The 25135-nt window shown below is 48.7% G+C and overlaps 1 protein-coding gene across 1 annotated transcript in view; it reads right to left on the bottom strand.

Moving 5' to 3' along the window:
* MED28 (mediator complex subunit 28) overlaps positions 1–25135 on the bottom strand; it is a 175001-nt gene that overhangs the window by 37396 nt on the left and 112470 nt on the right. Inside the window, exon 3 of the mRNA XM_086964053.1 lies at positions 11852–11964. Within this exon, the coding sequence (XP_086820179.1) occupies positions 11852–11964 (113 nt within the window). The remainder of the gene's footprint in view (positions 1–11851; positions 11965–25135) is intronic.

Genomic DNA, 25135 nt, shown 5'->3' with positions numbered 1-25135 from the left:
TACTAAATCGAACGCCATTTTGGCGTCGAGGGAGAGGATCACTGCCTGTTCCTTAAGGAGGTGCGCACGGGCCATCACCCCATGGACTCGTCGAAGATTCAACGCCGTGCTCCGGTGGGGCATGAAGCCCGACTGGTCAGGGTGGATTAGGGTATTTAGGTGGGGCAGCAATCGGGTGGCCAGAAGTTTAGCCAGTATTTTGGCTTCGATGTTTAGCAAGGAGATCGGACGGTATGATGTGCATTCTGTCGGTGGTTTCCCGGGTTTGGGTATTGCTACGATCGTGGCCGTGCGCTGATCCAGTGGCAGCTCTAGTTTTTCCCTACTCTCCAAGTACATGTCTAGCAGTGGGGCACTGAGGTCTGCAGCCGCGGACTTATACCATTCTATCGGTATCCCATTAGGGCCCAGTGCTTTACCCGACTGTAAAGCCATGATCGCTAGTTGTATTTCTTCCCCCGTCGGGTCTAGTTCTAGGGAGTCCCTATCTTCCTGCGTAATGCTAGGGATGGTAATGTCTGCTAGCGTTGCCGCTGCCATTTGTTGTGTGACCCTCCTCTCCGGTGTATAGATTTCTTGATAGTGTCGGGCTAGTTCGCCTACTATGTCCTCCGGGTGTATCAGTGTCCGCCCATCTCTCGTGTCCAGCCTATGTATCCCCTTTGCTCCATTCCCTCTCTTGTCCAGCCACGCTAACATTCGTCCCGCTTTGTCGCCCACATCATAGATCCTATGCCGAGTGTTTGCGATGTATCCCTTCTCTGTGGTTTTGAGGTGGGCTAGGTACTGCTGTTGCCTGAGCATGAGTGTGTGCGTTGTGGTCTGGGAGGGGTTCGTCATATGTGCGTCGTTAGCCGTGTCTAGTGCAAGTTCTAGGTCTGTGAGTTCCTTACGTGAGTCCCGCTTGTGCCCCGTGATAGCCGCAATAGCCGCCCCCCTGAGGACAGTTTTGTACGCCTCCCATAAGGTGGAGGCCGACTTCACTGTGCCCGTGTTTTCAGCAAAATATAGTGACGTTGCCAGTTTTAATTTCTTTCGAATCTTGGGGATTTTTAGGAAATTGGGGTAGATTGGGTACAGTCGGGCATTTCGTTTCCCTCCGGTGGTCAGCGATAAGATGATTGGAGAGTGGTCCGAGATCCCCCTGGGCAGCGTGTCCACCCTCTCCACCATATCTAGTCCCATTCCCAGTGACATGAAGTAATCTATACGGGATAGGCTGTTATGCACCGCTGAGTAGTATGTGTAGGGGGTGGCATCTGCGTGTATTGCCCGCCCTAAGTCTGTAAGGCCTAGGGCCTCCGCAAAGTCTGACAGTGGTGTAGCACCCCGTGGTCTGGCTCTGGTAGGGAAAGTGTCCTGAAGCGGGTCCATGACTGCGTTAAAGTCCCCCCCTACAATCATATCGCCATCAGGGAGACCAAGAAGGAATTTGCCTAGGGCTGGTAAGGCCACCGAGTGTAGGGCTGGGGGAATATACACTGAGATCACATTCAGGGCCCTGCCCTCCCACTGGCCGTGTATCGCGGCGTAGCGACCCTGGTCGTCTGCCACGTGGCTGGATACCATAAGGGGGGAAGATCTTTTTACCAGTATGCCTGTTCCCCTGGAGCCAGTAGTGAAGTCGGCGTGGACTATCATTTTGTACCCCCTTCTATCTAGGGCCTTGCAAGTGGATCCCGTGAGGTGGGTTTCCTGTAGGAGGACCACATCCGGGTTCTGCCTCTTCACTGCTTGGAGGACCAAGCCTCTCTTGATTTTGTCCCCCAGGCCCCGGACATTCCATGTCAGTATTCGTAATGGGGGAACCTTTCCGGCCTCGGAGGGGCCCCCGGCGGGTGTGTGATTAGGTGGCCTGGCCATTAGGCTGTTGTAGTGGTCCTGCACACAACGTGTGCTGCGGCATAGGCCATGCGTCGACTGACGTCGCGCTGTGTAGGAGACGTGTTAACATTAGGGTGACAGTGCTGTGGTGAGCGATGACTACAAACAATAGTGAACATTTCAACAAATAAACTTCAAACCCGTCCCCCCTCCCTGCTACCCTGCTCCACGGACAAACCCCCGCCCGCTTCCCCAACTGTGCAGAGTGCTTCAACCCACCCCTTAACATCTTACTTGCTCGTAGGGTTGGTGAGTCCCCTTCGGGCACTGCCTGTGCCCGCCCTACTCCGCTACGCTCGAGCCACGGTTCCGCGGCCCACACAGTCCTGAAAAAGTAAATCAGTGAAATGTCACACCGGAGCCACTTGTCCAGAGTCCAGTGGATCTCTCTCGAGGTCCGATTCTATTTCTGTTCCGTCTCCCTGGTGTGGTCGAAGGGAGGACTGGCTGGATGGTGTCCGGTCAGTACGGTGTCGCTGCCGGTCCTGCTGTGAGCGTTGCCGTCGTCCCACTGGTCGCCAGCCCTCTAGCCATTCTTGGGCAACTTCTGGAGTGTCGAAAAACCAGGTCTTTCCCTCGGCTACTATTCGCAGCTTGGCTGGGAACATCATGGAATACGGCAGTTCTCTGTCGCGCAATGCTTTCTTAACCTCCGTGAAGGACTTGCGTCGCCTGGCCACCTCTGCTGTGTAGTCCGGGAAGAACGCCAAGGTTGCGTTCTGGATCCGTACCGGTGGTGAACTCCTCGCTGCTTGTAATATTGCGTCCCTGTCCCTGAAGTTGAAGAGCCGGGCTAGCACCGGTCTTGGAGCCGCCCCCGGCTTCGGCGGGCCCCCCGGGACCCTGTGCGCCCTCTCCACCGAAAAGAAATGTGATAGGCCCTTGGGCTGGAGCTTGTTTTTGACGAGGTCCTCCACATATAGGTCCATGGCCCCCTTCCCTTCCGTCTCGGGAAGGCCTAGTATGCGGACGTTGTTGCGGCGTGAACGCCCTTCCTGGTCGTCCAGCTTGTCATGGAGGAGTTTGGTAACTTTCTGCATCTTTTCCATGGCCAGTTGGAGCTCCGAGGTGTCCTCTACGAGCGACTTAGTGACCACCTCCACCTGCGACACCCTCTCCGCCATTTTGTGAAAATCCGCTCGTAGCAGAGATACTTCTGAGGAGATGGCGCCCACTGTGGTTTTAACTTCCGTGAGCGTCTTCATGATATCTTCTAGTGTGATTGTCGTCGTCTTTTCTGTTTCTTGGGTATGGCCTGCGGAGGCCCTCCCTGTGGTCTGCTGTTGGCCTTGGTGTCCGTATGCAAATTTATCTAGTTTGGCCTGCGTGGATCCGCTCCTAAGGCCTTTTCCTGCCATGATGCTGGATCCTGCGAGCGCCAGAGAAGCGCCCCCGTTGATCGCTGCCGTCTGGTCAATGGAGGTGTTAGATAGGCGGAATCAGCCAGGTTGCAGTGGGTCTCACTGGACGTTGGTGTGAGAGCCTAGGGGGCCACTGATGTGTGCCGTGACGCGGCTCTTGGTGGCCTCTTTGCAGAACTGAGCGGGCACCGTGTACCCCCCCTCGATGGCCTCAACTGCCCCGGGTCTCGTGCACTGGACCGGTTACTGTTTGGTGTGGCACTTCCACTGTCTCAACGCTGCTGGTGGCGGGCCTGGGGGTCCCCCCGTGGCCCTGCGTATTTGGCCGGTGTTGCGCCGATTCCCCGGGGTACCTTCCACCCGGCCTCTGCTCCGGCGCAGCGCGTGAGCCCACTGCCTCCTCGCTCCTCAGCAGCGAGTCCCCTTACCCCCGCAGTGCCACTGCCCCAGTTATGTTCTCCTTTGGGGGGGGGGGGGGGGGGGGGGGGAGGGAGTTCGTTGTATGGTATCGTCCTCGCGTTGTTCCGTCCACGTCTGGGTTACACTGACCGTCTTACTATGCAGGTCTCGCTCAGGGTTCGTGGCAGCCTGAGTGCCTCCGGAGGACTCCGCCAGCAGCAGGAACCGAGTGTCGGTCTCCCCGTGAGATTCCGAGGTGTGTTCGCTTTTCGGGCCGGCTCTGACGCACTGCCGCCGGGGTCCGGATCTTACTCTAGGCCGGTGCTTCACTCTCGGATGTAGGCCCCAACTTTCCACACGGTGCAGCTCTGGCTCCGGTGCTTCGATTGCTTCGAAACTTGGACCGGTGACACCGCTTGTGTCCCGGACCCGAGCGCTGCCGCTTCAGGCGTGCTAAAAGGCGGATAAGTGTGACGGATTTATAGAAAGGCTGCAGTGCCTTCGGGAGCTCTCACACTAAGCGGCCGCCATGTTTGGCTGCTAGCCACGCCCCCCGAAGGGAAATTATTTTTGGTGGGCAGAGATCCAGGGGGGACCCAGACATGGCTGCAGCCAGAGAGCTGTGTATTTCCTCAAGAGTGAGGGGATGGAACCTGTCTAGTGTACTTAGGAGTGCGTTTTTCTGCTCTTCATTTGTGCTGGTGGTCATTGTATTTTGCAAAGGGGCAGTAGGGAATTTTAAGTAGATGTGGGTAATTGTCTCCTGGAAGAAATTAGGCAGCGAATTACAGAGGGCCTGGGATTCCGCAGGGTATTGACTGCATGCTTGTGGAGAAATTAAATCCTGAACTATCCTGAAAAGTACTTTGGGGGAGTTGTTGGCTCGTTTGATTTGATTAATAATAAAGGATCGCCTAGCAGATTTAATATTCTCATGGTACCGGGACAGCGCTTGTTTATATTTTTCCCTATCTTGAGGCTCTTTCCTTTTCCACCACAATCTGTCTGAAGTCTTACATTTCGTTTTTTGTTTTAGTTCTGGCGTAAACCACGGAGCTGACGGTCGATGATGAGCAAGACCGTGGTTATTAAAGGGGACGGTTGCGTCCAGGGCAGCCATAAAGGCAGTATTAAAAGAATTCAACAATTCAGAGACCTTGTGGTTATCATTTGGTAACTTAGGGTGAAAGGCTTTACTAAAGGCACCAGGAATAAGTTTATACCATGGCCTGTGCGCATCGCGTCACAGTCTGATTAAAAAGTGATCGGTTCATGTAAAGGGACGAGGAGTCTTACAGTCCAGCTGTTCTATATTGGAGAAGATTAGGTCCAATGTGTGACCAGCTGTATGCATGGGGCCCTGGACCTTTTGGGAGAGTCTTAGTGTTTCTAGGTTAGATAGAAGTTTCCTGACTTCCGGGTTGATATGCTCTTCCCCATAGAAGTTAAAGTTGCCTAGAAGGAGAAATTTGTTGGAGGCTAAAATGTGCATGGTTATTTGTTCTATCAGTAGCTGACTGAAATTAGTCTTAGGCCCTGGGGCGGTAAATCAGGGCTCCATTCCAGCTATCCGTAGAAGACACACTAATCTTAAAAATACCTTGCTCCATGGAGTCAGTGTTTGTGGTAAAAACCCATGTTACTTTTATAGTGATTTTTGAAAGCTATGGCAATGCCTACGCCCGTTTTGCCAGCTCTATAGAGATGGATTAGTTTGTAGTTATCCAGGATGGCTAGTGCAATGGTTGGATGGTTGGAGGGGTTTAGCCATGTCTCTGTTAAAAAGCAAATAACCGGGAACTGGGAGGAGATCACGTCCCACATCTCAGTAGAATGCTTGGCCAGTGACCTGACATTACAAAGAAGACCGTTTAGATCATGTTTGGATGAAGAAAGTCTGGATTTTTCCCCTAGTGATCTCCCAGTCTCTAGTCACTTAGAAGCTGGCATTTATAGCAGGCTATCGGGCCTTCAAGAGTGTGGGGGTACAGGTTGGTACAGAGAAGTTGTGGCGGTGCTAGTATTTTTCTGTGCTTTCAGCAGATGTAAGGACTCAGCTGAGTAGTGAAGGCTTTCAGAACACTGATTATTTTCCCCCGGAGATCCAGGGTTTCTGGCTCCTGGCCACGTACAGGCGCAGATGGGCTTGCCTTTGGTGCGCCGGCGGCGCGCACATCCCAGCATCGGTTTTTGGAGCCGAATATGCCGCAACCACTAGACCGCTAACCGCGCTTCTGCCGGAGAGGAGGCTGAATGCTTTCTCCGCTCAGCTCATTTTTGTCCACCATAAGCGTGGAAGGGTATACTCAGATGTGAGTCCCTAGCTCATTGCACCATCAGGATTCAAGCAAGCCGGGCCGAAGACGGCTGAAATGCCAGAAACCGGTCCCCCGTAGCTTGTTTCCTTCCCAGTATAAGAATTGGCTTGGTAGTTTGGTCTGCCCTGTTCCCATGATGCACTGGGCCAGGGTCAGACTAATTTGCATATAGCCAAGTTCTGAGCTGGGATGGTGCAGTGAGCTAAAAAACGGTGATGGATCAAGCCCTGATCTTTGGACTGGGTAAGAGTGGTCTGCTTAATTCAGACACTCTGTTCATCACCACCCCCTTTTCTGAATCATTTTTGTCCACCATAAGCGTGGAAGGGTATACTCAGATGTGAGTCCCTAGCTCATTGCACCATCAGGATTCAAGCAAGCCGGGCCGAAGACGGCTGAAATGCCAGAAACCGGTCCCCGGTAGCTTGTTTCCTTCCCAGTATAAGAATTGGCTTGGTAGTTTGGTCTGCCCTGTTCCCATGATGCACTGGGCCAGGGTCAGACTAATTTGCATATAGCCAAGTTCTGAGCTGGGATGGTGGAGTGAGCTAAAAAACGGTGATGGATCAAGCCCTGATCTTTGGACTGGGTAAGAGTGGTCTGCTTAATTCAGACACTCTGTTCATCACCACCCCCTTTTCTGAATCATTTTTGTCCACCATAAGCGTGGAAGGGTATACTCAGATGTGAGTCCCTAGCTCATTGCACCATCAGGATTCAAGCAAGCCGGGCCGAAGACGGCTGAAATGCCTGAAACCGGTCCCCGGTAGCTTGTTTCCTTCCCAGTATAAGAATTGGCTTGGTAGTTTGGTCTGCCCTGTTCCCATGATGCACTGGGCCAGGGTCAGACTAATTTGCATATAGCCAAGTTCTGAGCTGGGATGGTGCAGTGAGCTAAAAAACGGTGATGGATCAAGCCCTGATCTTTGGACTGGGTAAGAGTGGTCTGCTTAATTCAGACACTCTGTTCATCACCACCCCCTTTTCTGAATCATTTTTGTCCACCATAAGTGTGGAAGGGTATACTCAGATGTGAGTCCCTAGCTCATTGCACCATCAGGATTCAAGCAAGCCGGGCCGAAGACGGCTGAAATGCCAGAAACCGGTTTGCGGTAGCTTGTTTCCTTCCCAGTATAAGAATTGGCTTGGTAGTTTGGTCTGCCCTGTTCCCATGATGCACTGGGCCAGGGTCAGACTAATTTGCATATAGCCAAGTTCTGAGCTGGGATGGTGCAGTGAGCTAAAAAACGGTGATGGATCAAGCCCTGATCTTTGGACTGGGTAAGAGTGGTCTGCTTAATTCAGACACTCTGTTCATCACCACCCCCTTTTCTGAATCATTTTTGTCCACCATAAGCGTGGAAGGGTATACTCAGATGTGAGTCCCTAGCTCATTGCACCATCAGGATTCAAGCAAGCCGGGCCGAAGACGGCTGAAATGCCAGAAACCGGTCCCCGGTAGCTTGTTTCCTTCCCAGTATAAGAATTGGCTTGGTAGTTTGGTCTGCCCTGTTCCCATGATGCACTGGGCCAGGGTCAGACTAATTTGCATATAGCCAAGTTCTGAGCTGGGATGGTGCAGTGAGCTAAAAAACGGTGATGGATCAAGCCCCGATCTTTGGACTGGGTAAGAGTGGTCTGCTTAATTCAGACACTCTGTTCATCACCACCCCCTTTTCTGAATCATTTTTGTCCACCATAAGCGTGGAAGGGTATACTCAGATGTGAGTCCCTAGCTCATTGCACCATCAGGATTCAAGCAAGCCGGGCCGAAGACGGCTGAAATGCCTGAAACCGGTCCCCGGTAGCTTGTTTCCTTCCCAGTATAAGAATTGGCTTGGTAGTTAGGTCTGCTCTGTTCCCATGATGCACTGGGCCAGGGTCAGACTAATTTGCATATAGCCAAGTTCTGAGCTGGGATGGTGCAGTGAGCTAAAAAACGGCGATGGATCAAGCCCTGATCTTTGGACTGGGTAAGAGTGGTCTGCTTAATTCAGACACTCTGTTCATCACCACCCCCTTTTCTGAATCATTTTTGTCCACCATAAGCGTGGAAGGGTATACTCAGATGTGAGTCCCTAGCTCATTGCACCATCAGGATTCAAGCAAGCCGGGCCGAAGACGGCTGAAATGCCAGAAACCGGTCCCCGGTAGCTTGTTTCCTTCCCAGTATAAGAATTGGCTTGGTAGTTTGGTCTGCCCTGTTCCCATGATGCACTGGGCCAGGGTCAGACTAATTTGCATATAGCCAAGTTCTGAGCTGGGATGGTGCAGTGAGCTAAAAAACGGTGATGGATCAAGCCCTGATCTTTGGACTGGGTAAGAGTGGTCTGCTTAATTCAGACACTCTGTTCATCACCACCCCTTTTTCTGAATCATTTTTGTCCACCATAAGCGTGGAAGGGTATACTCCGATGTGAGTCCCTAGCTCATTGCACCATCAGGATTCAAGCAAGCCGGGCCGAAGACGGCTGAAATGCCAGAAACCGGTTTGCGGTAGCTTGTTTCCTTCCCAGTATAAGAATTGGCTTGGTAGTTTGGTCTGCCCTGTTCCCATGATGCACTGGGCCAGGGTCAGACTAATTTGCATATAGCCAAGTTCTGAGCTGGGATGGTGCAGTGAGCTAAAAACGGTGATGGATCAAGCCCTGATCTTTGGACTGGGTAAGAGTGGTCTGCTTAATTCAGACACTCTGTTCATCACCACCCCCTTTTCTGAATCATTTTTGTCCACCATAAGCGTGGAAGGGTATACTCAGATGTGAGTCCCTAGCTCATTGCACCATCAGGATTCAAGCAAGCCGGGCCGAAGACGGCTGAAATGCCAGAAACCGGTCCCCGGTAGCTTGTTTCCTTCCCAGTATAAGAATTGGCTTGGTAGTTTGGTCTGCCCTGTTCCCTTGATGCACTGGGCCAGGGTCAGACTAATTTGCATATAGCCAAGTTCTGAGCTGGGATGGTGCAGTGAGCTAAAAAACGGTGATGGATCAAGCCGTGATCTTTGGACTGGGTAAGAGTGGTCTGCTTAATTCAGACACTCTGTTCATCACCACCCCCTTTTCTGAATCATTTTTGTCCACCATAAGCGTGGAAGGGTATACTCAGATGTGAGTCCCTAGCTCATTGCACCATCAGGATTCAAGCAAGCCGGGCCGAAGACGGCTGAAATGCCAGAAACCGGTCCCCGGTAGCTTGTTTCCTTCCCAGTATAAGAATTGGCTTGGTAGTTTGGTCTGCCCTGTTCCCATGATGCACTGGGCCAGGGTCAGACTAATTTGCATATAGCCAAGTTCTGAGCTGGGATGGTGCAGTGAGCTAAAAAACGGTGATGGATCAAGCCCTGATCTTTGGACTGGGTAAGAGTGGTCTGCTTAATTCAGACACTCTGTTCATCACCACCCCCTTTTCTGAATCATTTTTGTCCACCATAAGCGTGGAAGGGTATACTCAGATGTGAGTCCCTAGCTCATTGCACCATCAGGATTCAAGCAAGCCGGGCCGAAGACGGCTGAAATGCCAGAAACCGGTCCCCGGTAGCTTGTTTCCTTCCCAGTATAAGAATTGGCTTGGTAGTTTGGTCTGCCCTGTTCCCATGATGCACTGGGCCAGGGTCCGACTAATTTGCATACAGCCAAGTTCTGAGCTGGGATGGTGCAGTGAGCTAAAAAACGGTGATGGATCAAGCCCTGATCTTTGGACTGGGTAAGAGTGGTCTGCTTAATTCAGACACTCTGTTCATCACCACCCCCTTTTCTGAATCATTTTTGTCCACCATAAGCGTGGAAGGGTATACTCAGATGTGAGTCCCTAGCTCATTGCACCATCAGGATTCAAGCAAGCCGGGCCGAAGACGGCTGAAATGCCAGAAACCGGTCCCCGGTAGCTTGTTTCCTTCCCAGTATAAGAATTGGCTTGGTAGTTTGGTCTGCCCTGTTCCCATGATGCACTGGGCCAGGGTCAGACTAATTTGCATATAGCCAAGTTCTGAGCTGGGATGGTGCAGTGAGCTAAAAAACGGTGATGGATCAAGCCCTGATCTTTGGACTGGGTAAGAGTGGTCTGCTTAATTCAGACACTCTGTTCATCACCACCCCCTTTTCTGAATCATTTTTGTCCACCATAAGCGTGGAAGGGTATACTCAGATGTGAGTCCCTAGCTCATTGCACCATCAGGATTCAAGCAAGTCGGGCCAAAGACGGCTGAAATGCCAGAAACCGGTCCCCGGTAGCTTGTTTCCTTCCCAGTATAAGAATTGGCTTGGTAGTTTGGTCTGCCCTGTTCCCATGATGCACTGGGCCAGGGTCAGACTAATTTGCATATAGCCAAGTTCTGAGCTGGGATGGTGCAGTGAGCTAAAAAACGGTGATGGATCAAGCCCTGATCTTTGGACTGGGTAAGAGTGGTCTGCTTAATTCAGACACTCTGTTCATCACCACCCCCTTTTCTGAATCATTTTTGTCCACCATAAGCGTGGAAGGGTATACTCAGATGTGAGTCCCTAGCTCATTGCACCATCAGGATTCAAGCAAGTCGGGCCAAAGACGGCTGAAATGCCAGAAACCGGTCCCCGGTAGCTTGTTTCCTTCCCAGTATAAGAATTGGCTTGGTAGTTTGGTCTGCCCTGTTCCCATGATGCACTGGGCCAGGGTCAGACTAATTTGCATATAGCCAAGTTCTGAGCTGGGATGGTGCAGTGAGCTAAAAAACGGTGATGGATCAAGCCCTGATCTTTGGACTGGGTAAGAGTGGTCTGCTTAATTCAGACACTCTGTTCATCACCACCCCCTTTTCTGAATCTTCTCCGCTCAAGCAGCACAAGCTGTGGCGGACCGGAAAGCAAAAAATGGCATAAAATCTCGATGCAGGAAAACAAGGTACACAGAGCAGTATTTAGTAATTAAAAGTGAGCAATATTTTTTTTAAACAGTGAGCTAAAACTGTGCCATCATACCCTTCCTAAGGGTAGAGGTCAGCGTTTTATGCGCGTAAAGCAACATGAAAGATTTAAAATGTAAAGTTAACAATCACACAGTGAAAATGTAGAGATTCCTCGTTCTCATTTGAGCTCTTGATGTTTCATTATTTTGTATTGACATTTTATGTATGAGAAACAAGAGGTCCATTTAAAGTGTTTAGTCAGCCAGGCCCTTGTTTAAACTGCCCAAAAGTTCATTAATAAAAAATAAATACGTTATTGCTCAGTTACCTTGTACACTGCACCTACTTTATTGGAATTCTGTAAAAAACGTATCACTTAATTGCTTATGAAAACTTTGAAGAAGTTCTCTTGATGAATGTCTGCCTACTGTCTATAGTATCCTAAATGAGATATGCTCATTATGCAGATTTTTATGAAGATTAAGTATGCAAGTTTATTAAAGAAATTGATGGAAAAAATTGTGGCTGCTTTTTCAAAGCAAGATTTCAATCCAAATAATACATATAATAAAAATGTTTTTATTGCCAGCCTTCTCAGAAATGGGAAAACAAAGAAGTTAAATAGCACAAAAATACAAAAAACATCATGTAAAACATTTATTAATGGAACTTGAAAGATTCTTATTATAAGCAGTGAAAAATGGCAAGGGTTACTTACCCATGTTAAACATTTTCTTCAATCTCTCCACTCCAGCATGAAAACCAGCATAACAACATACTAATGTCTAGGCCATAACTTGCAGGATAAAAAATAAATTGTAAGAATGTCTAACTATAATAGATTTTGGAGTAGAAGAATTAAATGTAGCCACCTAATGTCAAGTGATTCTTTCCAAGAACCATGAAAGTACCATGGTTGAAGGTGGGCATATTCAGACAGTAGGAACGTGCATACTCTCAAATCTACAGAAAAGACCTACATGGCATAATTCTTTCATCCTATAACATACCTCTTTAATAACTTGCTCAGGTTTCTGAACAGAAAGCTGCAATCTTTTTTGTAAGAAAAAACATTCAGTCTGTCTTGCAACATCCAAAAATTTCTGCATACATTGATCTACACCTGCAAAAAAACAAAAAAACAACAAAAACTAACTTTTTTATGCCATTACATTTCATCTAGGTCATTTCATTGATCATTGTGTAGTGTGTCAGTGGCAGAAATGTATTAGGATGAAGGTGTACAATTTTCTTTCTGTATCTTTACAATCTTCATCTACAAGCTATGCACATCATCATAATGCCAATCAATGTAGGTTTTGAACTTTGTTATACAGCCTATTTATGAGGATCAAAAATATCCATCTACACACATTTCACTAGCAAAAAAAACACAATTTTGGGGATTTCATAAAAAAAAAATACTTCAGGTTTTAGGTTTTTATTTAAAAAAACGTACACTCAAAAATTATAAAAGCTTTGCATCCTCTACTTGAGCACATGGCCTACAACATAAAAAATACAGTAAATGCCTGATGCAAAATGTGCATTTTGTGCAGTACGAGGATATGCACGGTTATAACTTGTTCATGCAACTTTTTAATATATATATATATTTGGAAATGAATTTTAAATTCTTCAGAAAGTATCAGCTACAAAACGTAACCCTGAATGAAATGATTAACTATTCTTCCTCATTTCACGCTATATTTCCAGAAAATTATAAAACAAAATAAGCATTGGCAAAACCAATAGGTCTGGCATTGACTGCCAGGCTTTTGCAGTCATTTCGCTTTGCCAATGCTTGCTTTGTTATCATTGTTTTTACAAAAAAATTGTTGTGGGTGCTACTGAGCCATCTTAAATATATATAAAAAAAGAAAAACATGGGCTACAAGAAATCTGTTTTGGTCACACATTGCAATCTCTGGCACTGAAGGGAACAAATCTGTGTGCAAATGTCCTCCTTGTGAAAAGCCAGAATGTGGTCACTCACAGTGAAGTTAACCAATGGCTGGGGGCTCACCTAGTGCCTCATGGTGTAGTTGGGAGAAGAAAACATTTGAAAGACCGATGGAAGAAGAGGGCTGGCTCCAAGCTCCTTGAAGAGTGGATAGATTGACAGACAAACTCTGTAATGTGAGCTTATATTGCCATCAAGGGTTGCTTATGACATTTACAAACCACAATGGCAATATAGGACCATAATACACTGTTTTTTAATGATTAAATGATTAATGGTTAGTACTCTTTAAAAAGATTTACAGTATTTGGCCAGGATCCATTTAGCATTCATTGTATGCCTGACACTGCAGCTAGGTCGATCAAGGTTCTGAGAAATGTATGATTCTGTAGAGGATAATGTGCTAATGCAGCTGGAATCCGTAAAGGTGGTCGGGGACAGTAGATGGATCACAGATGCCTTTGCGTCATACATGCCTTACTTCTATACACCTGAGGTTGGGGGATTAGATTAAATGCCCAGTTGTAAGAGAATACTCAGTTAAGACCCTGATCCAAGTACAAAGGGAAAGGCTGGAGGCAAAGATCTCAGAAACAGAAATAGTAGAAGCACTAACTCAGATGCAGGCTGGGAAAGTCCCAGGTCCCAGTGGACTGCCTGTAGAATTCTTCAGTAAAACGGCAAGTAGCGTGATCAAACAGATGCTCCGAATGTTGACCCTCTTCAGCAAAGGCCCTTGCTGCAGGATCTATAAATGGCCATGATTGTGCTGATACCCAAGGCCGGAAAGCCAACGCAACTATCTGACTCATATCTGCCAATTTCACTACTTAATTTGGATACCAAAATTCTGGCCAAGAGGCTTCACACTGTGCAGACAGACCTGGCTCACTATGACCAAACAGGCTTTTTGCCCTGCCGATAGACCAGGTTTAACTTGTACCAGCTTTATAATGTTATTGCGCAAGAAAGTGATGGGGGTAACCCCTGGGTGGTATTGTTCCTAGATGCCAATAAGGTATTTGATTCGGTTAAATGGCCTCATCTATTTTTGCTCCTTGAAGAATAGGATTCGGACCCACCTACATTAACTGGATTACATTATGATATCAGAACCCCTTTGCTAGAGTAAACATTAATGGATGCATGTCTTAGAGCTTCCCTGTTAGGAAGGGAACAAGACAGGGATGTTCACTTTCCCCAATGCCCTTTGCCCTTGCAATGGAACCATTGGCAAACCTCATGAGGGTGGATGCCAGAATCTGGGGCTGGGCAGGATCCTCTGGATGGGAAAAAAGCAGATCACTATATGCAGACGACATTCTGCTTTACCTAACCCACATAGATCAATCACTTGCCAAAATCAGTGAAATATTCCATATATATTAAGAGAGATCTCAGGCTTCGCCATTAATTGGGAGAAGTCTATCCTGTTTCCTATGGTGGGATGGAGACATGCAGGCCCGCTGCCCTTACGAATACGGGTGCAACCGCACAGTTTTGAGTACTTGGATATATGGGTAACAAGAGAAGCAGATTTTTACGCCTGTGCTAACCCTGAACCGCTGCTACAACGATTTGAGTGCCCACGGATTTCACCCTTTTGGATCTCTGTCTTACGTACAATGTCCCAAGTCACTAATGTCCCTGTCCAACTCGCCCCAAAATGCTGCCTCCTGAACATTTGGGACCCCACAGACCTGACTCATACAGACCAAGCCTGGGTCACATTGGGAATGACATTGGCCAAAAGAAACCTAGCTCAGCGTTGGAGTTCGGAACAGTCCCAGACATCACAGCAATGATGTTGCGACATGGACCACACAATGGTAACAGAGAAACCGGTCTACATCCACAGAGGCTGCCCCAAGAATTGGACACATTGTGGAGCAAGTGGAACCATTATCGGGTTGATATCTGCCAGCCCCCCCCCCCCACGCTCCCCCCACCTGAGCTGATCTCGGATGATAGCGACTAACCAACACAGACTGGTGAGACGGGACCTGCCACACTAACACGTCTAAGGGGTGTACTGGATTGAATAAAACGGTTGTTATGTAAATTATGTCATGCCAGATTTGCACAAACTTATATTCTCTGATGTGTGCTGCTAACTGCTTCATGTTATACTTCATGTATGTTGATATACGCCAATCTTTCATAAAAACATTGTTAAAAAAAAAAAAGAATGCTCCACTTGCCAGACCCATGTATTGTCCACTACTCTGCGACGCATGTCCATGCCCACCCGAAGACACGTGCCCCCACACACAAAACGGCACTCAAAGAAAATCCTACACTTTTGAAACATACAACCCAAACAGAAAAATACCATAGAAAACATTGCGCATACCTCCTCCCGAATGGAAACGGACAAAAACACAGACTACTTCTAAGTACACAACTGATCGCCTTCAAAAGAAACGTATATCCAGCAAAAACGTAGACAATGCACAAGAGCACACCCTACCGAAATTACCTCCCAAAAGAGGACCACCGCATACCCCCCTTATAAAGGGCCGAACACTGAATACTCAAGTACCACATACTCCCAAAACACAGTCTCCTCCAAAGTCTACCATGCCGTAAAGAAGCACATAACCCATATGTCCTCTAAAATAATACACACTGCAATTCTGCCTATATTATTTCCCCCCTAAAGCACCCTCCTTACACCCAAAGCAGACACAGCTACAGCCACACTAAGAACAGCAGCAGTGCATACAGCCCCTGCAGGCTCTGCAAGGAGACACTGGGGCAGCTACCTGTCCCATGTACTGAGTCTGTGCTCTCCTTAAAGGCAGATTCCAGGAATGCGTCTCACTTCGCCACTCGTGTTGCCAGGTCTGAAATCCAAAACAAGCACCCTCCCCCTTGAAAAGAAGCCTAAAACAAGAGCAAGTAAAAGATCCAGTCCTGATGGGCGGTCCCAATAGGAGACAGGGCGGTAACAAGGAGGGACTAAGAAGCCTCATTATCAATCGGAAGCCAGTATTTACCATGGACGAGAACACCAGCCAATGAAAAATATGGGGATGGCTTGCACATCACTTCTAAAAAATACCCTAATACAGCATGCCTCGCAAAGCGAGCAGGGCATGCGCTGCAACACCAGGCTCAACCTAAGAAAAACATGACCTTGTTTATTTTTACTGGCTCTGTGGGTTTACAAAAAGCGATGCAAAAATATTCATAGTTAATTATGTAGTAGGGCTCAAGATTCGTGATATGGAATTTGTCCAGTTCTGACCAAATGTCAAATAAAGTACTAAGATTTATTTTTAGGAATATTTTGCCTATGTATCCATCTTTCTGTTTTTATACCAACCATCTGTAACTATCCTACCCACCATGCATCACCCATCTTTTCATTCATTTAATAACCCAGCCATTCATCCATGCACTCATACACGTACTGTTAGACTTGGAATCTTTTGGCGTGTTTCCCGTCTTTTTGCTTTCTGAGCTTCCGATTTTGACTGTTTTTGCTAGTTTAGTGTCTGCACAATTTCTCACTGCTGTTCAGTGTTAAAATGCAAGTGCTCCTGTTGTAAATTGTGTTATGGATTGGTGTTTCCATGATTGGCGTATTTGATTTACCATGAAGTCCCCAGTACAGTGCACTGAGTGTGCCAGGGCCTGTAAATCAAATGCTACTAGTGAGCCTGCAGCACTGATTGTGCCACCCACAGAAGTAGCCCTCTAAAGGTAACGGTCTGTACGCAGTTTGTAACTGCCATGTCGACTTGACAGGTGCACCCACTTGCCAGGCCCTTATCTTACATATACGTCACCCCTATGGTAGGCTCAAGATACCCCTGTGGGTAGGTGCTGTATATGTTAAAGGTAGGACATGTTCTGGTGTGTGTGACATGTCCTGGTAGTGAATTACAGTGCATTTCGTTTTCCACAACGGAAAGGCTATCTGTCCCATAGGGTTGAATGGGAGTTCATTTATAACATCGTATAAATATTACTTCCCAGCGGGACATGATAGGAAAATAGAGTTTAGTATGCCTGAAATCAGAATGAAAAAAATGCATCTTTTAGTAAAGATGATTTTTATGTTGTGTGCCACTTTTAGAAAGTATTTATTTCCTTACTTAGCCATTCTGTGTGCCTCTGCTGGGTTTGTGAATTGACTGTCTGGCTTTAGAGTGACAGGGGCTGGTGAGGTGCATTCTCTTCAGACAGCCATGGGGGGTCAAGGTGTGTCCTGCCTTTCCTGGATGAGCCAGGCTGGGCTGAATAGAACTGGGCTGCATTTAGAGTAGTAGTAGGAGATAGCCTTGCATCTGAAAGGGCGTGGTCTGTCTTGAACAATGCGGTCTCCACCTCCTGCCAGGAAGCTGGGCCAGAGAGGACAGAACTGGTTTGGACTAAGCACAGACACTCTCTGCCTGAAAGAACAAAGGAATTTTGAGTATAAATATTGGGGCCCAGACCCCAGAACTTTAGAACTCGCAAGAATCAAAGAACCTACAAGAAGAAGAGCTGGAAGAGCTGCCAAGAGGAGTACTGCCCCTTTACTGGGTTGGCCTGCAGCTGCTGCTTCTGCCTTGGGCAGTGAAAGACCTGGACTGAACTTTTACTTGTGCTCAGTATCTCCAAGGGCTTGAAGTAGAACGTGGCTCCTATTCTGAAGTCTTAGGGACTGCAAAGATTTCACCAACATCTGGGTACCACTTCTGGAACCGCTGTTTCAGTTGCTACCGAGACGGGAAATGCAACCGACTCAGTCACCTACTTAGTCGCTGGCTCTGTGTCCTGACGGTACCGCAGAGGGCACGGTCCGCATCTCGCACCGCAACCCTGGTCTCATGATAACTACGACCGACGACACCACCACCACCGAGCTGCTGCTTGCCCCATGACCTTTGGGCACCATACTCCGCACCGCACTGCTTCACTTTGCAATCCTGATCTCACCGACGCAGTCACTCACTTCGACACCCGTGACTGCACCGTGGCTGGGGGCACCGCTCGCAAGTTTCACGATGCGCCACCTCGTCCCACACAGCCGGCTGGGCCAACCTATGTCAGCTCCCGCTAACCGGCTCCGTAGCTTGCAACGTAACCTACCAGCACTGCATCGAGCACCACCTCGCCCTACACCATAAGCCTTGGTCTCACTGACGCAGTCTGGGGCGTTCGTCACAAAGCCGCTGTGTGAGAAGTTGGCCTGATAGGTAGTGTTTCCAATTCTGGAACCACTGGTTATCAGTCCAAACAAACCCCAAAGATGTCAGGTTGTAAGTCAACCTTGTAGACAAGCTATCCTAGTGGTAGCATGGACTAAGCAGCCTTAAAGGCTTAACTTAAGAGGTCGTGTTAAGCGAGCTGTTTTACCACATACAATCCTGTAATCAAATGAAAGGACACCACACAAGTATATATTATAAAAATATATGTATTTATTTCTAAATTACTCCCCAGTACTCTTTATGAGGAAAGGGGCACAAGCGTTAAATCAAAAGCACTGTTACACATAGAAAGTTGCACGTTTATGGATGAGGGCGGGTGGCCACTCAGACCATATATTAAAAAAGTGGTATAAGTAACACTTTACGAACAATGGTTAGGCCTAGGGCCTAGAGATTCGCTGGGAGCAGTCAGGACAAGCAATGAAGAAGTCGGGAGTAGCCCACAGGAGACGGGTGCAGCACGGAAAGTGCAGCGCGCACCAATGCACTGTCAATGGTGCGTAAAAGTCAATTAAAGTGAATAAAAAGATACTTCCGCTGAACCTAGGAACACAAAACTTTAGACACAGACCCTAGAGGTGTGTACCAGTGTAAAGACACCGGCGTTGCAAAGTTACCTCACCCACAGGCCGTGGGTGCACAGGGTCGAAGTGGCGTCGGGTTCTGTCACGCAGGTTCTTGGTGCTTGGAGCTGTTGCAGCTGCAGGCGCGGTGAAGCAGAAGTGTCCGGTGCGATCCAAGGGTGGATCGATGTAGAAAAGTACCTGAAAGCAGAGGGGACAGAGTCTGGGTCACTCAGCAGTGACCAGGGTGGAACCAGGACGGAACCAGGCAATGTCGGGCGCAATCAGGCGGTTGTCGATAGGCTTCTCTCCGCTGTCACGTGGGCTCTGGGGCATCTGCGACGTCCAGGAGCAGGTCACGATCTGTCCCACGTAGGCTCTCGCCGTCAGCACCGTCGGCTTGAAGATTGTAGCAAACAGCACTTGGCAAAAGCAATCCACGCGGAACCGGGAGATTGCTTATCACTCGAACCAGGAGGGTCAGAGTGGGTGCTCCTTTTCACAGGAGCTGGTGCAGATCTGGAGCAACCAGAAAAGCAAGTCGTATTTCGAAGTTCGTCGGCACAGGGGCCACAAGCCAGCTGGCAAGTGACCGGGCCAACGCGTCGAGCGCACACAAGCAGAAGGGCCCCACGCAGCACTCGTCGAGTGTGGAGGGGTGAGCTTTGGTGCAAGTGGGGCTCGGGGCTGGGGCTTCTCAAACCCCGGTGTACAGCTTCGAGGGTCACTCGTGGGCCGCACGGTCAGCGTCTCGTGGCCTTTTCAAGATGGCGTGCCCCACGCTTCCGGTCGCCTCCACGGGTCTCAGCTCTGCAGGGACTGTGGATCGGGCAGGTAGAAGGCAGGCAAGCTTGATCTCGTCGATCTCTGTCGCTCGAGTTCCGGCGGGAACTGCAACAAAGCAAGGGTCGAGGGCTGGATGGTGCCTGTTTGCACAGGGTGGTCACTCCTTGACCACAAGGGAGATTCTTCAGTCTTCTCACGTCGTGTAGAAAGTCGAAGGGTCCAGAATTCGTTTCTTATGTTTCTTCAGGATGATCTGAGGTCCGTTGGGACTGCTCCCCCTCTTATTCGAATCTAGGGGGTTGGACATCCTGCTAGGTCCCCTCCTATGGGTGGGACCCAGGAAGGGGGTGGTTACACCCCTCTCCTTTGATCCTGGCCGCGCTGGGACAGGGGCTGGGAGGCCCCAGAACCGGTTTGGCCGGATCCTGCAAGGGGCAGCCTTGTGCTCCCCAGGCAGTGTCTGGTTTCATTGAAACCTCCCTACTCCAATCCACTATCTCCTGTCTGGGGTGGTTTGACACCGCCCTGTGACAGGAAACTCTTTGTCCAGGCCTCCTCTGCCGGGTTTCGGTCAGCAGCAGGAGGTCAGACCCGTGTCTGTGGCAGGGGCATCCATTTTGTGGATCTGAGGCTCATTTTAAATCAACCGCGTTTCAGTAAAGTAACATGTCTTCTCCCTCTAGAAGGGTGGAATGCTATCCCCGTCGCCAGAACTGGCGAGGGGATAGTATTCCAATTCGTATGACACCTTACACGACATGTTTTGATAAAGCCAAACCAAAGTTGCTATATAACCGCGAGGATTATAATGCGCTTAAGAGTATATGGTATGGCATTATCCCGGATCAGCTTAGGGAGTTGTTCCCGACAGCTGCAGACAGGCTCAGCTCACGCCAGAGCACCATCTCACATAAAACCACGCACTCTGCCTCCAGGATTGATGAGGCCTTCCATAGGAGTGGCTTACAGGCTATATATGTGTCCAGATATAGGTTTAGATATAGGTATACTATATCTAAGCAAGGGGTGATTACACCCACTTGCCCCAGCTGAGTGATCAGCCAGTTGTGTCAATTTAGATAGCCAGCCAGGGGTGGCAAAAGATATGCTGCAGCCCCTGGTAGGCCTTGGATGCACCTATGCCCTGGGCACCTATAGTGCTCTGTACAGGGGCTGATAAGGTGACCCAAGCCAATCTAGTTATGCACCTAGGGTACATGGAATCCATTTTACAGAGAGAGCAGATAGCCTGGGGCCCTGATTAGCAGGGAACCAGGCCAACTAAGTCGAAAACCAGCTAAACACAGGGCAAAAAATCTGGGGTAACCATAGTCAGGTAGCCACCTTCCTACATAACCCCCCCCCAAACGAAAGGAGATAAGGCTATCCTTGGCCAGGTAAGCCTTTATTGCCTGAGTGGCCATATAAGGAAGTACCTGCACTAGCATGGGTACCCCCTGTCTCATGGTCCACTAAGCAGTCCCTCACCCTAGGGGTATTAGAGGGTCTCCACCATAGGGAATCACTACCTTGGGTGTGTTTATGCAAAGTTAAAGGCTGGTTTGGATATGGAGTATTGAAGTGAGGCTCCACTATTTTTGGGCTCAACTTCCTCCAATTATCTTCCACCATATGTGCCTTTCTTTCTTCAACTGAGTTGCACTGAGCTCTCAGGGTCAACCTCTGGCTACCTAAAGCTGGAGGCTGGGTCCCTCTGTTTGGCTTGCTGGAGGGACAGTTCAGGTTTGGGCCCTTTGGGTCCCAGGTTTGGCTGTGCCCAACAGAATCCATCTGTGGGAGGTCCCTAACTGTTTTTAAGGGGGCTCCCTCAGGAGTTTTTAAAGTTTTCACCTTACTAGGCCTACTAGTTTTGGTGCCCCTAATCTGTTGATGGGGGTGCTTTATTTGACAGGGGGCCCTCTGGGTCTCACTGTCCTTCTTGTCCTCTGCAGCCCTGGGCTGACTAAGGCAAGGTAGAGAGGGGCAGGTTACCTGCTCCAGACTGGATCCCACCTGAGAAGGGTCCACTGCCATCAGAGGCTCTGTCAGGCCAGGCCTAACAACCTCTGGGGCAGTTCCTTCATCAGGGGTAAGATCAGTTCCCTGAGGAGGCTGATCCTGTCCTACTGTCTGGTGAGGGGGAGATTTCTCTTCCTCCTCCATGCTCTCAGTTTGGGTGGAGTGATCCATCATTTCAGGCTTCACAACACACATATCTGTTTGAGTTTGGGCTGTGGCCATCACAGCCCCACCAACCTTTTCAGGAGGAGACTCAGTTTGGGTTGCTGCTGTTATCATAACAGCTTTGTTATTCTGTCTGGGAAGAGCTTCTGGTAAAGATGGGGCAGAGAGTTGCTCAGCCCTACCAACCTTTTCAGGGAGGACATCTTGAATTGGGGCCATAGCCAGTACAGCCCCACTAACCTTTCCATTGGAATTTACCATTCTAGAATGGATTTCCTGTTCAACCTCAGCCCAGGCTGAGATTTCCAAATCATTACCCAGTAGACAGTCTACAGGCAAGTTTGGTGACACTGCCACTCTCTTTGGGCCAATGACACCTCCCCAGCTGAGACTTACTACTGCCATGGGATGATTGGTTTGGATGCCATCAATGTTTGTTACCTGGTATGTGGCACCTGGTAAAAGTTGCTTAGAGGGGACTATACAGTCAGCCACCATGGTGATGCTAGCCCCTGTGTCTCTAAAAGCTTCAACTTTCAAACCATTGATGATGGGTTCCTGTCTATATTTGCTCAAGGTATTTGGGCAAACAGAGAAGTTGGCAAACCCCATGCCAGTCTCATAGACAAGATCATTTGGGGATGGAGACCTGGATAGGCCAGGGTCCCCTTGGGCTCCAAAAGTAAACCCACCCAGATTCCTGGGTGTGCTCCCACTTCCTGGGGGATTACTGCTGACAGTAACAGGAGGTGTTGGAGCTGGCTTTGGAGGTATGTTTTCTTTATTGCCATTCTTGGGACAACAGCTGTCTGTTTTGTAATGCCCAACCTGTTTGCAGGCATGGCAATAAGGCTTTTTCTCTGTTGAAGAAGTGTCTTGGGACCCACCCCCCTTCTTGGAGTTTTGGGGCCCTGGGGAAGTGTTTTCTTTACTTTTATCCCCACCCTTATCTTGAGGCTTGGTAGACTCCTTCTTCTGGTTATTGTCCTGATTCTTAGGCCTAATCCTGGTTCTGACCCACTTATCTGCCCTCTTTCCCAATTCTTGGGGAGAGGTCAAATCTGAGTCCACCAGGTGCTGATGTAAGAGCTGGTTCTGACAATTACTAAGGATCTGCTCCCTCATAATCAAATTATACAATCCTGTGAAGTCATGTACTTTGCTGCCATTCAGCCAACCCTCCAGAGCCTTAGTTGCACAATCAACAAAATCAGTCCAGTCCTGAGTCTGTGTCTTCTGGGTATCTCTGAACTTTAACCTGTACTGTTCAGTGGTTAAGCCAAACCCATCTATCAGAACACTCTTCAGGACTTTGTAATTGCTGGCATCCTCATGTCTGACAGTGAGGAGCCTATCCCTCCCTTTCTCTGAAAAGGAGTACCATAAGATTGCTGCCCACTGTTCCTCAGGAACCTGCTGTACCATGCAGGCTCTCTCCAGAGCAGTCATCCATTTGTGGATGTCATCCCCTTCCTGATAGGGGGGCACAATCTTTGTCAGGTTTCTACTATCATAGGACCTGGGTTTCTCTTTAGGAATTTTGCTGCCACCAGTGGCATCTAAGCCACTTATTTTCTGTTCCCTAGCCAAGGTAAGTTTAGCTTGAGCTAAGGTCAGTTTAGCTTGAGCCAGAGCTACCTCCTCCCTCTCTATCTGGAGTTGGACAGCCCTCATCCTGGCCCTATGCTCTTTTCTCTGGGAGGAAGTCATTCCTCTTTGAGATTCTCTTGAGGCACTAGAAAGGTGAGAGTCCCTTGACAGAGATCTCTCCCTTCTATTACCTGGGAGAATTTGGTTATGAGATCTGGAGTGGTGCTGGCCCCCTCCATTCCCATGTAGGTCCAAGTTGGCCTGGTTAAGCCTGGCAACCTGTACCTGGTTTCCCCCCTGATCCTGATCTTCAGGCTCATCTAAATCAGAGCCTTCTTCTTCTTCTTCTTCCACTACATCATCTTGAAGATCCTCATTCTCAGGGGAGTTTATCCCTTCCTCTGTTTCTAAGGGAGTCTGACTCACCTTGTCTAGGTCATCCTTTTCTAGGAGAGCTACTAGGGAAGGAATGGTAGGGCCTCTGCCCTTTTTTAGCCCCCTGGCTGTGCACAAGGCACTCAGGTCTTTGTGGCTAAGGTTGTCATATCTGGATGTTGTCCCTATAGGATCAACTATTATAGGAGCAGAGCCTGAGGCTCTTTCTGTATCAGACATGACTGCTAGTGAGGTGTAAGTGGTGCACTTACCTACACTAAGTGGTTTCCTACTGTACCTTGCTAGTGAGTTGTAGTCAGGGTGTGCTAATCCCTTTAATCTACAACTACTAAGTTCAGTAGAACTTAATATGCTAAGCTTTTGATTTATATGTACCTAGAGGTACTTGATGTGATCTTTCAATTTGATAAAGATTGCAATGGTAAAACAAACAGCAAGCTCAAATCCGCACCGCTGCACACCAATGTGAGAAGTTGGCCTGATAGGTAGTGTTTCCAATTCTGGAACCACTGGTTATCAGTCCAAACAAACCCCAAAGATGTCAGGTTGTAAGTCAACCTTGTAGACAAGCTATCCTAGTGGTAGCATGGACTAAGCAGCCTTAAAGGCTTAACTTAAGAGGTCGTGTTAAGCGAGCTGTTTTACCACATACAATCCTGTAATCAAATGAAAGGACACCACACAAGTATATATTATAAAAATATATGTATTTATTTCTAAATTACTCCCCAGTACTCTTTATGAGGAAAGGGGCACAAGCGTTAAATCAAAAGCACTGTTACACATAGAAAGTTGCACGTTTATGGATGAGGGCGGGTGGCCACTCAGACCATATATTAAAAAAGTGGTATAAGTAACACTTTACGAACAATGGTTAGGCCTAGGGCCTAGAGATTCGCTGGGAGCAGTCAGGACAAGCAATGAAGAAGTCGGGAGTAGCCCACAGGAGACGGGTGCAGCACGGAAAGTGCAGCGCGCACCAATGCACTGTCAATGGTGCGTAAAAGTCAATTAAAGTGAATAAAAAGATACTTCCGCTGAACCTAGGAACACAAAACTTTAGACACAGACCCTAGAGGTGTGTACCAGTGTAAAGACACCGGCGTTGCAAAGTTACCTCACCCACAGGCCGTGGGTGCACAGGGTCGAAGTGGCGTCGGGTTCTGTCACGCAGGTTCTTGGTGCTTGGAGCTGTTGCAGCTGCAGGCGCGGTGAAGCAGAAGTGTCCGGTGCGATCCAAGGGTGGATCGATGTAGAAAAGTACCTGAAAGCAGAGGGGACAGAGTCTGGGTCACTCAGCAGTGACCAGGGTGGAACCAGGACGGAACCAGGCAATGTCGGGCGCAATCAGGCGGTTGTCGATAGGCTTCTCTCCGCTGTCACGTGGGCTCTGGGGCATCTGCGACGTCCAGGAGCAGGTCACGATCTGTCCCACGTAGGCTCTCGCCGTCAGCACCGTCGGCTTGAAGATTGTAGCAAACAGCACTTGGCAAAAGCAATCCACGCGGAACCGGGAGATTGCTTATCACTCGAACCAGGAGGGTCAGAGTGGGTGCTCCTTTTCACAGGAGCTGGTGCAGATCTGGAGCAACCAGAAAAGCAAGTCGT

This window comes from Lissotriton vulgaris, chromosome 3_2 (genome assembly GCF_964263255.1).
Source record: "Lissotriton vulgaris chromosome 3_2, aLisVul1.2, whole genome shotgun sequence".
Classification (NCBI taxonomy): domain Eukaryota; kingdom Metazoa; phylum Chordata; class Amphibia; order Caudata; family Salamandridae; genus Lissotriton; species Lissotriton vulgaris.
This window is presented reverse-complemented; position numbering and strand designations above follow the sequence as displayed.